Here is a 15102-nt window from a genome sequence, read left to right as displayed (position 1 = left end):
AACAAGAAACTGGTATAAAGCGGAACCTCCAGGGAGAGATCACTGGTTTGAGATTGTCCGTCATATTTTTTTCAATGGAAAAACTGACATACCAACTAAAAATGAAAAACAATATCTTTGACAAAAACTGTGAAAAATGGATCATTTACATGGAACATGAAACATGAGACACGTGTTGCTGGAGAATATATATATAAATGTTTGACTGCCCCTGGATGCTCATGATGTTCAACCCAGAGCTGTAAATGCAAAATAAAAATCAAAGTTTAAAAAAAAGAAAAGAAATCATCATTATTATTGTTTTGTTTTACTGACGTCGCCCGAACTGTAGACTCTTATTTTGAAAGCCAAACTGTCAGCCGGAACTTGGTGCCCTGCCTAACTGCTCCCCTGCTCTCTGGACTGAACCAGAGTACCAGAACAACCAAAACCAGAGAACCAGGACTACCAGGACTACCAGGACTACCAGGACTACCAGGACTACCAGGACTACCAGGACTACCAGGACTACCAGGACTGTGGTGCATACATGTCTACTCTAGCTAAAGCCATGTCCAGTAAGTATATTATTTAAGTGTTGTAGTTAGTGAGCTAATGTGAACATTAACAGAGTTTATAGTAGAGCTTGTTCCTCTGAGTGTGACTCTGTTATTAAGTTATAACAACACAGTGACCCTGATCTGCTCTCTGGTGGTCTGCTCTCATCTGGTCTGCTCTCTGGTGGTCTGCTCTCATCTGGTCTGCTCTCATCTGGTCTGCTCTCTAGTGGTCTGGTCTCTGGTGGTCTGGTCTCTGGTGGTCTGGTCTCTGGTGGTCTGGTCTCTGGTGGTCTGGTCTCTGGTGGTCTGCTCTCTGGTGGTCTGGTCTCTGGTGGTCTGGTCTCTGGTGGTCTGCTCTCATCTGGTCTGCTCTCTGGTGGTCTGCTCTCTAGTGGTCTGGTCTCTGGTGGTCTGCTCTCTGGTGGTCTGCTCTCTAGTGGTCTGGTCTCTGGTGGTCTGGTCTCTGGTGGTCTGCTCTCATCTGGTCTGCTCTCTGGTGGTCTGCTCTCTAGTGGTCTGGTCTCTGGTGGTCTGCTCTCTAGTGGTCTGCTCTCATCTGGTCTGCTCTCTGGTGGTCTGCTCTCTGGTGGTCTGCTCTCTGGTGGTCTGGTCTCTGGTGGTCTGGTCTCTGGTGGTCTGGTCTCTGGTGGTCTGCTCTCATCTGGTCTGCTCTCTGGTGGTCTGCTCTCTAGTGGTCTGGTCTCTGGTGGTCTGCTCTCTGGTGGTCTGCTCTCATCTGGTCTGCTCTCTGGTGGTCTGCTCTCTGGTGGTCTGCTCTCTGGTGGTCTGCTCTCTGGTGGTCTGCTCTCTGGTGGTCTGCTCTCATCTGGTCTGCTCTCTGGTGGTCTGCTCTCTGGTGGTCTGGTCTCTGGTGGTCTGCTCTCTGGTGGTCTGGTCTCTGGTGGTCTGCTTTCTGGTGGTCTACTCTCATCTGGTCTGGTCTCTGGTGGTCTCTTATTTTTATTTTTATTTAACCTTTATTTAACCAGGTTAGTCCCACTGAGATTAAGAACCTCCTGATGACCCAGACAGTCAGCAGCAGCAACACTACGTTTTTATTTTGTTATTTTATTAAACAAATTCAGATTTACAACCACCTGGCTCATAGATCACTGCATTAGAGTAAAAGGACAAGGTGCATACAGAACAAGAACAAATAAAATATGTAAAATTATACATGAAAATAATAATAAATTAAATTAAGGGCTATGGGGCTGTACCTGTAATTCATATTAATAATAATAATAATAATAATAATAAATTAAATTAAGGGCTATGGGGCTGTACCTGTAATTCATATTAATAATAATAATAATAATAATAATAATAAATTAAATTAAGGGCTATAGGGCTGTACCTGTAATTCATATTAATAATAATAATAATAATAATAATAAATTAAATTAAGGGCTATAGGGCTGTACCTGTAATTCATATTATTAATAATAATAATAATAATAATAATAATAATAATAATAATAAATTAAATTTAGGGCTATAAGGGCTGTACCTGTAATTCATATTAATAATAATAATAATAATAATAATAATAATAAATTAAATTAAGGGCTATAGGGCTGTACCTGTAATTCATATTAATAATAATAATAATAATAATAATAATAAATTAAATTAAGGGCTATAGGGCTGTATACCTGTAATTCATATTAATAATGATAATAATAATAATAACAATAAATTAAATTAAGGGTTATGGGGCTGTACCTGTAATTCATATTATTAATATTATTAATAATAATAATAATAATAATAATAATAATAATAAATTCAATTAAGGGCTATAGGGCTGTACCTGTAATTCATATTAATAATAATAATAATAAATTAAATTAAGGGCTATGGGGCTATACCTGTAATTGATATTATTAATATTATTATTATTAATAATAATAATAATAATAATAATAATAAATTCAATTAAGGGCTATAGGGCTGTACCTGTAATTCATATTAATAATAATAATAATAATAATAATAACAACAAATTAAATTAAGGGCTATAGGGCTGTACCTGTAATTCATATTAATAATAATAATAATAATAATAATAAATTAAATTAAGGGCTATGGGGCTGTACCTGTAATTCATATTAATAATAATAATAATAATAATAATAATAATAATAAATTAAGGGCTATAGGGCTGTACCTGTAATTCATATTAATAATAATAATAATAATAATAATAATAATAAATTAAATTAAGGGCTATGGGGCTGTACCTGTAATTCATATTAATAATAATAATAATAATAATAATAATAATAATAAATTAAATTAAGGGCTATGGGGCTGTACCTGTAATTCATATTATTATTAATAATAATAATAATAATAATAATAATAATAATAATAATAATAAATTAAGGGCTATGGGGCTGTATACCTGTAATTCATATTCTTCTATTATACTAAGAAGTTTCAATGCATTTTTGTTTTGCATGAGAAACTCAGAGTGAAACACATTAAACCAGGTTTCACTTTCATATACTTGGATTTGTGCAAATAAAATTTTCCAAGAATGAGAATGTTATTAACCAGAAAGTCATCTTTGTTATTGTCCATGACAAGAACATAAACACCATAAACACCATAAACACTATAAACACCATAAACAATGTCCTTTTGAGAGAAGTTTCTGTAAGATACTATAGGGTATAAGATGTGATTAAACATATTTCTAATTATTTTGTTTGGGATTTTGATTTCACTAAAGAGGATGGCTTTAGTTATGGCAAGAACACAAAGTTGCAGACACAAATAGAGATAAAATACAATTCACAAACACTAAAAGCACTAAAATTTGCATTAAAGGAGAACTATCTGAAGACAAATGGGGGGACAAAAAGGAACTTTTCTGGGAGTCAGCTGTACAACAAGGGAGCTGAAAACATTGGCATGCCACAGAGTCTGCTTCTAAAGCCTTGATCTTACATTTAAACATGTTTAATGAGACCAGCTCCTTGATTTCCAGGTCATTTTGGAGCAGATTCCAGGCTGAGGCTGCAGAATATGCAAAAGCCCTTTCCACAATTTTTGTCCGAGCTTTTGGGACAGAGAGCACAAAGAAGTCCTGTGAACGCAGTGAATACTGTCCACAATTATTCTGCATTATAAAAACACTTAAGTATTGTGGGAGCAGACCCAGAATCACCTCCTATATATATAAAGATGTACCAATGGGAACCAACTAGGGTTTAATCCCGGAAAACAGTATGCCCGGGAATAATCCAAACTATTTCCCGTTTCTTGAGAAATATAATAACGTGAAAAACTCTGTTACATTCCATGCATAAACCAAAAAAAAACAAAAAAAACATAAATCCTCATCAGAAATTCCACAGGGTACCTTTAAGTTAACTGTGAATATTCGTGGTCCCCAGAGGATGACTCTTTTAGGTGACCCACTGACCTTTGCTCTTGCACACAATACATTTCCTAATCTAATTAGCAGATTCATGAAATTCATGTTAAGAAGAAGATAAACTGTTTTTTATTTGAAGCCGTCCTCAACACAAATCTTTTATTGATCATCCTGTAAAAAGATGAACGCAGTCAATACTGGCCACAAGGTTTTTGCGTAATAAAAGCACTTAAGTATTTTGGTCTCATGTGGTCTCATGTTGTCTCATGTGGTCTTTTGTGGTCTCTTGTGGTCTCATGTGGTCTCATGTGGTCTCTTGTGGTCTCATGTGGTCTCTTGTGGTCTCTTGTGGTCTCATGTGGTCTCATGTGGTCTCTTGTTGTCTCATGTGGTCTCATGTGGTCTCATGTGGTCTCATGTGGTCTCTTGTGGTCTCTTGTGGTCTCATGTTGTCTCATGTGGTCTCTCGTGGTCTCAGAGTTCCGGCTGGCTGTGGTCCAGCTGCAGGTGACCAGCGTGAAGGCGGACAACCTGAGCAGAGCCCGGAGGCTGGTGAAGGAGGCGGCGGGACAGGGGAGCCAAGTGGTGCTGCTGCCGGTGAGGAGGACCGGGGGACCGGGGGACCGGGGGACCGGGGGACCGGGGGACCGGGGGACCAGGGGAGGGAGGGAGGGACAGATGGCGGTCTCTGTGGGGGACAGTAGGGGAGGCTGGAGGACCGAGGGACGGAGGGAGTTCAAGATGAAAGTCTCCACTCTCTTCCTGCTGCTGTAAAACTGAACTGATCGTCTCTCCCCTGTCGTTGATACAGGAGTGCTTCAACTCTCCGTACGGGACCAGCTTCTTCTCTCAGTACGCCGAGAGGATCCCAGGAGAGTCCACTCAGGTTCTGTCAGAGGCAGCGAGGGAGAACCAGGTCTACCTAGTGGGAGGTAGGGACGCAACTGTGACCGGACTGATAAACACACCAAGGTCCATAGAGAAATATCTGAATGTTTACTTCTAATGATAATCCTGCTCAGTCGGCCCTTTTCACAGCAGCCATGTTATCATGTCATATCAGGAACACAGGTGTAACTGATCAAATGAATTATGGTTCTGTTATATTGAGTGTGTCACAGCCAGTCCAGTGAGCCAGCATGCAGTACAGTATACCAGGGCCATAATTAATGTTATTAATTACACCTGTGTTATGACATGTCTAACTGGCTGCTGTGACTTTAAAGTCTCGTGTATATGTTTACAGTATGTGTCAGATGTCATATTTATTTATTTATTAATTGTATGTAGTGTAGTATACTGTATACATGTTACGCCACCAGTGTTTCCTTCTATCTACAATATCAGGTTTTGGTGTCAGTGCCTCAGAGTTAAAGGCTAACAGACTTTCTCCACCAACAGCAGAGTTAATAAATGATTTTAGTTCAACCACTTGTGTTTTTTTTAGTGAAGTAGCAGCTTTAAAACAACGGCAGCAACATGTATTTATGGTTTATTTGACAGGGACAGATACAGTATATATAGACAAACTGAGAACAGCTGTTCAACGCAGCTATCAGTGTTTATAGAGGACGCTAGTTTACAACACCCGTCTCTAGAAGGGCTTTAATGAAACTAAGAGATTAGAACAGTGAGGTCAAAAGACGGTAAACTGGACACAGAGATACAGTAAAAACCTGTTGTGCTCATTTTCAGGTGCATACTTTACATATGTTGGGTTTCTACTAGAACATGTTTATATGTTTCAGGCTTCAGCTGTGTTTCTGTGGTGGAGAGTAGCTCGCTTTGGTGTGGACTTTGTAACTTTGCAGAACTTTTACATGCACAAAAAACTATATTTATAACTTATTAAAGGAAAGAGAAAAAGCACTGAAGCGTAATAGGGTGCAGGTGTGTTGCTGAATGAACCAGGACGTGGTAGCTCTCTTAAAAGTGGTGAAATTTGCAGCATATTTCCAGCGATCAGGTAGCGAGCTCCAGGACTTTGTTCCTTTCGGAGCAGAAGATGTTTTGCTGAATGAAGCTGCAGCTCTTTAATCTCTTCATGTTTTTGCAGAAAGGCTGAAGATTAAATCCATTTAAACATTAAAACAAAAGCTTTAGTTTACATACTGAAAAACTTAAAGTTAGCATAACCTAAAATCTTGTATTTACTTAAGATGCGGCAACGATGGTGTCTTATTTGCTTTTTGTCTATCATCGTAACTGGTTTAACCGCCATATCTCTATTCCTCATTTACATTTAAAAGTTTAGCAGCTATTGATCTACGTTAATAATTATATAACATGTTTGATAAACGGATGATGAACCGTTTACAACCGGTAAATATCAGATTAAATGTCTCCACAGAATAGTCTGCCCTTTATCAAGTCAGAGACATTTTACTGGACAATCACAGGTGATGAAGCACAATAGACTGTTTCAAGGGAATTGCGTTGCTAGGCAACAGCTTGGGTCCATGTTTACTTCCTGTCAGCTGACGTCATTCATACGACAGAGTATCAGGGCCACATTGAGGGGAAAAAAATCGGAGATTTCGAGAATAAAGTCGTAACTTTACGAGAATAAAGTTGTAATATTTCGAGAATAAAGTCATAACTTTACGAGAATAAAGTCGTAACTTTACGAGAATAAAGTCATAACTTTACGAGAATAAAGTCGTAACTTTACGAGAATAAAGTCATAACTTTACGAGAATAAAGTCGTAACTTTACGAGAATAAAGTTGTAATATTACGAGAATAAAGTCATAACTTTACGAGAATAAAGTCGTAACTTTACGAGAATGAAGTTGTAATATTACGAGAATAAAGTCATAACTTTACCAGAAAGAAAGTCATCTCCTCCTCCACTACAGAGTCAGTTTCCTCATCAGGTCCGTGTGATTCTTTCTTCAGAATAAACTCAGTTTCTTTAATAACAATCTCTTCCAGGTCCTGATACTGATGATAATGTGCTGCTGATGAGCCAACAGATGAACTATTTGGTTATTAGTGAAACCTAAAGTAGAACATCACAAGATGCTCCACGTTCCTCATTTTCACACTAAAATAACACGTAACATTACTACTTTATAATATTACGACTTCTTTTCTCGTAAAGTTCTGAATGTCTGTCTGCTTTATTACATCGTTATCTCTTCTAGCAGCAACAAAGACCTTGTCTCTGTGCTCTCAGACATCAACGGTAAAGTGTTTCTAACGTGTTGTTGACCAGGATCCATCCCTGAGGAGGACGGAGGGAAGGTGTATAACAGCTGTACGGTGTTCGGACCTGATGGGGAGCTCATTCTCAAACACAGGAAGGTACGTGGGCATCATCTACTGAACCTGTGCATCATCGAGCTCACAGAGATCACAGCAGCAGCAGGATGTTCACTTCCTCACAATGTTTCCCTTCTTGTTTCCTCCTTCAAGATTCACCTCTTCGACATCGACGTTCCAGGAAAGATCCGCTTCCAGGAGTCGGAGATTCTGAGTCCAGGAGACAGTTTGTCCATGTTCGAGACACGTAAGTGACGTCTCCTGTTGATTTGCCTGCAGCTGGACGAGCTTCACTTGACTCTTTATAATTCCTCCCACAGCGTTCTGTAAAGTAGGCGTGGGGATCTGCTACGACTTGAGGTTTGCGGAGCTCGCTCAGCTCTACAGCAGGAAAGGTGAGCGGCTGGTTGGAGCGTTGGACTGGTTTTAATGTGTGAGACGGAGAGTTGATCTGGCTGTCCTCTTCCTGTCCTCTTCCTGTCCTCAGGATGCCAGCTGCTGGTCTACCCCGGAGCCTTCAACATGACCACCGGACCGGCTCACTGGGAGCTCCTTCAGAGGGGCAGGTCAGACTCCGAGTCCACAATCACTTCACTACCTAGTGGAGACGATCACTTTACTGTTTAATGAGACTAGAGCTGTCAATAGATTAAAGCAGTTAATCACACATTCTTTATCTGTTCAAAATGTACCTTAAAGTAAAGTATGTAATCCTCTTATCAACATGGGAGTGGACAAATAGGCTTTAAAAAAAAAAAAAAAAAAATTAACTTTTTTTTCAGACATTTTCAGACATTTTTTTTTTTTTTTTTTACTTTTTCGAACATTTTTCAAACTTTAAAAAAAAAAAAAAAAAAAATTTAAGACATTTTCCGAAAAAAAATTATTTTACTTTTTCGAACATTTTTCAAACTTTTTTAAAAGTTTTTTTTTTTACATTTCTTTGACAATTTTTGAAAAAGTTTTCAAACTTTTTTTCAGACTTTTTTTTCGAACATTTTTCCGACTTTTTTAAAAGGTTGTTTTTTTAACTTTTTTTTCAGACATTTTCAGACATTTTTTTTTTTTTACTTTTTTGGACATTTTTCAGACTTTTTTTCTGACAAAACCCCCTCACATATTTAGAGGTCAGAGGTCAAGGGACCCCTTAGAAAATGGCCATGGCAATTTTTCCTCGCCAAAATTTAGCGTAAGTTTGGAATTCAGGTATTTAACCTCCTTCATGACCAGCTAGTCTGACCTGGTTGGTACCGATGGATTCATCAGGTTTTTTAGTTTCATATGATACCCAGTATCGGACTTTTCTTCTGCCTTTGTTTTGGACATTTTCTGGACCTTTTTTGGACAATTTTCAAACATTTTACAGCTTTTTTCTGACAATTTTTTGACTTTTTTCTGACATTTCTTTGACAATTCTTTTTCGGACATTTTTCCGATTTTTTTCAGACTTTTTTTTCCAAACATTTTTCAGACCTTTTTAAAAGGTATTTTTTAAAACTTTTTTTCAGCCATTTTCAGACTTTTTTTTTTTTTTTTAACTTTTTTGGACATTTTCTGGACATTTTTTCTGACAACCCCTCACATATCTGGAGGTCAGAGGTCAAGGGACCCCTTTGAAAATGGCCATGACAGTTTTTCCTCGCCAAAATTTAGCGTAAGTTTGGAGCGTTATTTAACCTCCTTGACGAGCTAGTGTGACATGGTTGGTACCGATGGATTCATCAGGTTTATAGTTTCACTGCTCCATTAAACAACTTTATATAATGTTTAATTCTTTATATGTAAAGCATGCATTTTGAAAATCTACAACATCTTTAATATCCTCTTATCATAATAAAATCTGTCAAATGAAGGAGATGATATTTCAAACTTTAACCGGAGAAAGAGTGATCTGATGTGATAATTATTAAATAGGATATTTTCCTGCTGTGTGATTTGACGTCTATCGTGTCGTTGTCCCTCCTGCAGGGCGCTTGATAACCAGGTATACGTGGCCACGGCGTCTCCAGCCAGAGATGAAGCGTCTTCGTACATCGCCTGGGGTCACAGCACTGTTGTTAACCCATGGTACAGTAACAACCACCAACATACACCAACACTCTCATACGCTCTTCTCATTTCTCTATTTGGTGCCTCCTCGTCTCCTTGTCTCCTCCGTCCTCCTGCCTGTGACCCGGAAATCGATCTTAGTGCTCCATCTTGAAGAATGCTTGTGAAGGAGAGAGGAGCTACTAGTGAGGTGACACGGGTGTATCTTTTGCGAAAGTCTTTTCGGCAACAGCGACGTATAAAAGAGGCGTGACACATTCTGAATTAATAGCAGATATATAAGTTGTGGTGAACACAGTTCTGCTCGTCTGACAGAGATCACAAAATGCAGCGCCATCACAAAACAATGACATGTACCATAACACGGACTTTGAGAACCTCCGTGATCTCCGATGTGTCCGCGAATCGAGAGGAGTCGAGGAAAGGAATCAAGGAGGTACAAACTGTGAAATGAGAAGATTGTTGGTTGTGTCGTTGCAGGGGGGAAGTCATCTCAAAGGCCGGACCGGAGGAGGCGGTTATTTACTCCGACATTGGTGAGTGGACAAGACGTCTGACAGTATCGAACCACAGAACTGAATCATGTTCTGGACTCTTTGTTAAAGTCAGAAAATAATAAAGTCCAACACAACCGGCCTGTAATCTGATTCATTGTCAGACTACAGGCCGGTTGTGTTGGACTGTATTATGTTTCTGTGTATGTTGAGGCTTCACTTACCCGTCTCTGTATCCGTGTGTGTTCTGATCCCAGACCTGCAGTATTTAGCCGACATCCGGCAGCAGATCCCGATCACGACTCAGCGGCGTGACGACCTCTACACGGTGACGACTGTGCCGGGAGGAGCGAGCTGAACGCCGTCACCTCGAGGAAAGAAGGCGCGAAGGTGCAACGAGGGTTGACCCCTCTGAGTCTAATGTTTTGGTCCTAATCGACGGAGGTTTCTTTAGTTGATTAGTCGTTTTTGATGCTGAATGAATTATTTCTAAGAACCTTCTGAGCTCATCTCTGGTAAACACCAGATCTAAAGTGGTGCTTTTGTGTGATTCTTTGTCTTTTTAAATTAACTAATTGATTAGTTGACAAAATCATATGTGTGTTTTGGTAAAAACATTTGTTTTTTTCGGAAATTTTTCAGACATTTGTCGGACATTTAAAAAAAAAAAAACGTTTTTTTGACTATTTTTCGGATATTTTTATTCCATTTTTCAGACAGGTCTCTGTACAGATATGATGTACTATCGTAGTTCTGGGTGACAACAGACACATACAAGCTCTATTTATCCTCCATGTTATGATTCAACAACATCAGGACAAATTTGCATCTATTTGCCTCTTTGCATCGACTCTGTATGTAATCGTGCTGAGAGCAAAGTTCACTTCCCTCTCAATGTGAATACACCGTTTCTTTTGTGGAGTCGGCCGTAGCACCGACACAAACTATGCAACAGATCTCTGCTGCGAACACCGTCTCCCTCTGAAGCTCCAGACTTCATCGTCTTAACTGTGGAAACAAGAGAAACAGTCGGGTTGGTGACGGTGTCTTCTTATTAAAGATGGAACTGTGGTTTGTTTTGTGTGACGTCTGGAGCTGAAATGATTAGTTGATCAATAGAAATTGATGATTGGTCATCAGTTAATCATCAAGTAAAGATAAATGTGCAATAATAATAATACAGTATTACTGGAAACTGAACCTTCTTGATGAATGCACCAGTAAAAAATAAGAAATACAACAGATTGTACTGATTGTGGCACCAGAGAGGTTTCTAATGTAAATTGTCATATTTTCTGTCATGATTGAAAAATCTGTAAAAAATGTAAATAAAACGTCTCCAGGCGGAGTTTGAGTTTGAGCATCTTTATTAAAGCTTGAAACACAAAGGTCTAGTAAACACAGAGGTGAAGTGGTGAGATAGTCTTACTAGTCACTAACACTAATATCTACATTGTCTGTTTAACATCCCAACACGGCGATGATGCTGGATATTGAAGTGGTGAATCCAGCAGTCACAATCAAATATTACATATTTACACATCAGTGCTTTCCTCAGTTTGATGAGGGTTTTATTTCACACGTCCGTCTCTATTCTCTCCGTCTTCAGCTCCTCCGTCTCCTCGAAGTCCGGTCTCCGTTTATATCCTGAATGACAACAAACATGTATTTAACTGAGAGGTTTTCACAGAGAGTTAACATCAGCAGCATGTTTAAAGGGACTGTTAGTAAGAATCAGAGATGTCTTGTTAACAGCTTCACCTGTGGCCGTTAAGTCAACTAAAGTCAGCGTCCTGTTGCTGGCACTTGTGCTCGCTCTACATAGACATGAAGGAGCATCGCTCAACACAGTGAGGAGACACACGTCAGCTAAAAGCACAATATCACTCTATATTTCAGCTGCTTGGCAGTAATGTTAGCTGACCAGACCAAGGTCTCTCCATGAATCAATGCTGATCCTAGTGTTGGCTTTTCCCGCCTCAGCCTCCCGACCGCGGCCGGAGGGAACGGGGGAGACGCCGGAGTTTTGGTCGGAGACGATAACGTTTCTCTCTGCGGAGCCCCGTCACTTCACAAGACACGGGAAACCTCTGTTGGTCTGGAGGAGCTGCAGCAGTTATTTCTGCACAAACGTCCACTGAACATTCACTAGATATTCTCAGAGCTAAACTAACTCTTCTGCAGTGTGGAGTGAGCAGCATGCACGTGAGAGGTGGAGAGAGAGAGAGAGAGAAGGAGCGTGGTGTGTGAGTGAAGGCAGGCAGAGGAGCAGAGGAGCAGAGGAGCAGAGTACAGCAGAGACTCCGGTCCTGGAGACCAAAGCTACGGTCTCCCCCGCGTCCTCCGACCGCGGCCAACACTGTTTAACAGCTTCACTAGATACAACCAAGAGGTTTTGGTGCTTCACTGGAGTTTGTGTTGGAGTCTGAGTCTGAACAGCGGAGACACACGAGCGACCATGAGACACCGACCAGCAATGATTTATACATTTTAGAAGTTACAAACAGTCCCTAACTATTGACTTTCACTTCTTGGCGATATACGTTTTTGCCCGCATGGTGTTTAAAAGTTCTAAACGTTTCCTCGTCTCGATTCCACGCCGTCCCTGCAGGAAGTATAACTGAAGCTTTAGAACTTGTTGGATGTGCAAACATGGACAAGCAAAAACCTGCCGCACGGAACCACCGCGAAGAGGCGTGTCTGATGGCGTGGCATCTCGGACAATCGCAACCCTCACGGATGCATCAAGAACAAATCACTTTAGAAATTATGTCAACTAGAGACCATCTTGTGATGGGATCACACCGGCTGCGACGCCAAATCGAGCCAGAGGCGTAAATTTGGGGGGCGATGGCCCCTTCATCCTCGTTGCTCGGACCTCACTCATCCTCAAACTTGACCTTCATTTTGATCATCAAAGCATCTTTCACTGACTCACGAGGTGAAAACAACCAGCGTCGCCGTCGCGGCCGGTAAAATATTGGACCAGAAGAACTTTAGGACACATGATGGATCTCTAGCTTCCTTCTGAAGAGGACGGACACACGGGAGAAACTCCCCGACATGCCTACCGTTGTAGGAGTTCTGCTTTTGGAACTCCTTCTTCTTCTTCTTACTCATCCGGTCCAGGTGAATCTGATAGATGACTCCCACCAGAACCAGGATCCCAACCACCACACAGAGACCCGTACTGAACATCCACATGGCCTGTGATGCTCGGCTCACCACCGGGCTGACCTTCGCTCCGTCTTAACAAGAACCAGAACCAGAACCAGAACCAGAGGTTAGTGAACATGTGGTGTGTTTTAAAGTCCTGACAGAGCAGCGATGGATCACTCACAGTTTGTGGACGACAAGGTCTTGTTCATGGACGGGTTCTCTATGAAGCACGACACGATGACGTCCTTGGTAATGTTGGCCGTCAGCTGGCTGGTGACGTTGTAGAGGAGGGAGTCTGGGAGCGGTGCAGCCAGCGTCCTCACCGAGCCTTCGGGGGGCTCCTCTGTGTTGTTGATGAGCCAGTAAACTACCGGTTCAGGGAAACCTCCGCTGGAGAGACACAGGAAGGACGACTCCACTCCATCCTCCTCCGCATCCTCTCTCTTCAGCAGCGGGGAGCTGAAACTGGCTGCAGACAGACACCAAACACAGCAGTTAGTCCCTTTAAATATTACTCTGATTACTTCCTGTGAATATGTGTTGTGCCACTGACCTGCTGTCCGGAGGCACACGGTGCACAGCTCGCTGCTCCAGTTCTCCCCTGAGATGATGCTCAGACTGTAGTTCATGGTGAGTCTGGTGGGCTCCACTTTGGGCAGCTGCAGGGAGAAGTTTCCAGTCTTTGCAGCGTCTGCTGGGGTCGTAGCTCTGTTGATGCTCCACTCCTCCACATCTCCATCCTGTTTGAACTCTGACCTCAGCACCACCTCTTTACCGCTCCTCCACTCAATGGTGGAGTTCACTACTGGTAGTAACTGAGGATGGACGCAGGGCAGAGAGACAGGTCGTCCCACGATGCCGAGGACACACTTCTCCTCTGGAGGAATAAATCACCAGTTAGGGTTAGAGTATAGGTATGTCAGTGTGTGATAAGCATGATCTAGTGTCAGTAGTATGTAGGTATGTCAGTGTGTGATAAGCATGATCTAGTGTCAGTAGTATGTAGGTATGTCAGTGTGTGATAAGCATGATCTAGTGTCAGTAGTATGTAGGTATGTCAGTGTGTAATAAGCATGATCAGACAGACAGTCATCTCACCCAGACAGGAGCAGAGACCGAGGAGGCTGAGCAGCAGTCCTGTGCTCCACAGAGCTGTTGGCACCGACCTCCCCGGACACGTTTGAGCACGAAAGAAGTAAAAACAATTCAAAGATATTTCCCTCTTTAAACTGGAGAACGAAGACAGGTCCATCACTAGTTTAAAGCACTAATTTATAAGCTCTGTTTAACTTTACTTCCCTGTCCTCCCTTCAACAGCTCCGAGTCAGAAACTCTCTCGTTGCTTCACTGAGAGTGAAGTCATGTTGGTCATGTTGCAGCTTGTTGTTCATACCTGATATCTGTCTCTTCTATCTCTTCTCTGTCTCTGTCTGTCTCGGTTGTCTCCTCTGGTTTAAATCAGTAACAGTCAAAAAGAAAAATGAAGTAGATTCCCACAGAAAAGACTTTAAATCAGCCCTCTCTTCTTCCATCAGCAGACATCCTGGTGGAGTTTATTCTGGAGGTTGGTTCGACCTGTTTGACTTGTTTTAGGTTGCATCCGCCCACACAGACACACAGCAGGATGTTGGCAGGACAGTGACATAGTGTTATAGTGTCATAGTGTCAGTGACATGGAGGCAGATTCAAAAACAGAAACTCTAAAAGTGATGCTGATAAAATGTCATTTAACTTTTCCTGTTTATATATGTATATATAGAGTGTGTATATATATATATATATATATATATATAGTGTTAAAGTTATATGTGTGTACAGCATATATAGTTTTTTAAGTTTAAAGTTTTTTTTTCAGTTAAAGTTTTTTAAGTTTTTAAAGTTAAAATTGAAAGGTTTTAAGGTTTAAGTTTTTTAAAGTTTTTTTTAAAGTTTACGTTTTTTAAAGTTTTTTCAAAGTTTTTTTAATTTTAAAGTTTTGTTAAAGTTTAAGTTTTTTAATCTGAAATTTAAACAAAAGAATGACAGCATATTTCCTTCAAGTCTAATAAATAAATGCAAAATAAATAAATAAAATAAATGCAAAAATGAATGAATGAATGAATTAAAAAAATGCATACAGTTAAAAATGTATTTAAAGTAAATAAAAAATATTATATATAAAACAATATATATAAATATATAAATACACAGTCATCCGGTCTGAAGCTCGAAAC

At 40.5% G+C, this 15102-nt stretch overlaps 2 protein-coding genes across 2 annotated transcripts; one reads left to right on the top strand and one right to left on the bottom strand.

Moving 5' to 3' along the window:
• The first annotated feature begins 384 nt into the window (after nucleotides 1–384).
• Nucleotides 385–11078, top strand: nit2 (nitrilase family, member 2). Its single transcript, XM_037771094.1, has 11 exons — nucleotides 385–441; nucleotides 497–557; nucleotides 4403–4521; nucleotides 4736–4856; nucleotides 7141–7229; nucleotides 7341–7434; nucleotides 7508–7582; nucleotides 7675–7753; nucleotides 9156–9254; nucleotides 9717–9772; nucleotides 9988–11078. The coding sequence occupies exons 2-11, from the start codon at nucleotides 530–532 to the stop codon at nucleotides 10086–10088; spliced, it is 861 nt and encodes a 286-aa protein (XP_037627022.1). The 5' UTR covers nucleotides 385–441; nucleotides 497–529; the 3' UTR covers nucleotides 10089–11078.
• A 1-nt stretch (nucleotide 11079) lies between these two features.
• LOC119488989 (ICOS ligand-like) lies at nucleotides 11080–14678 on the bottom strand. The gene is made up of 5 exons (XM_037771088.1): nucleotides 13988–14678; nucleotides 13443–13766; nucleotides 13071–13358; nucleotides 12802–12978; nucleotides 11080–11377 (listed from the first exon to the last, which is right to left on the bottom strand). The coding sequence occupies exons 1-5, from the start codon at nucleotides 14139–14141 to the stop codon at nucleotides 11307–11309; spliced, it is 1014 nt and encodes a 337-aa protein (XP_037627016.1). The 5' UTR covers nucleotides 14142–14678; the 3' UTR covers nucleotides 11080–11306.
• Nucleotides 14679–15102: the final 424 nt, after the last annotated feature.

Source organism: Sebastes umbrosus, chromosome 5 (assembly GCF_015220745.1).
Source record: "Sebastes umbrosus isolate fSebUmb1 chromosome 5, fSebUmb1.pri, whole genome shotgun sequence".
Lineage (NCBI taxonomy): Eukaryota > Metazoa > Chordata > Actinopteri > Perciformes > Sebastidae > Sebastes > Sebastes umbrosus.
Note: the sequence above shows the minus strand (reverse complement) of the source record. Positions and strands in the feature narration are given on the sequence as shown.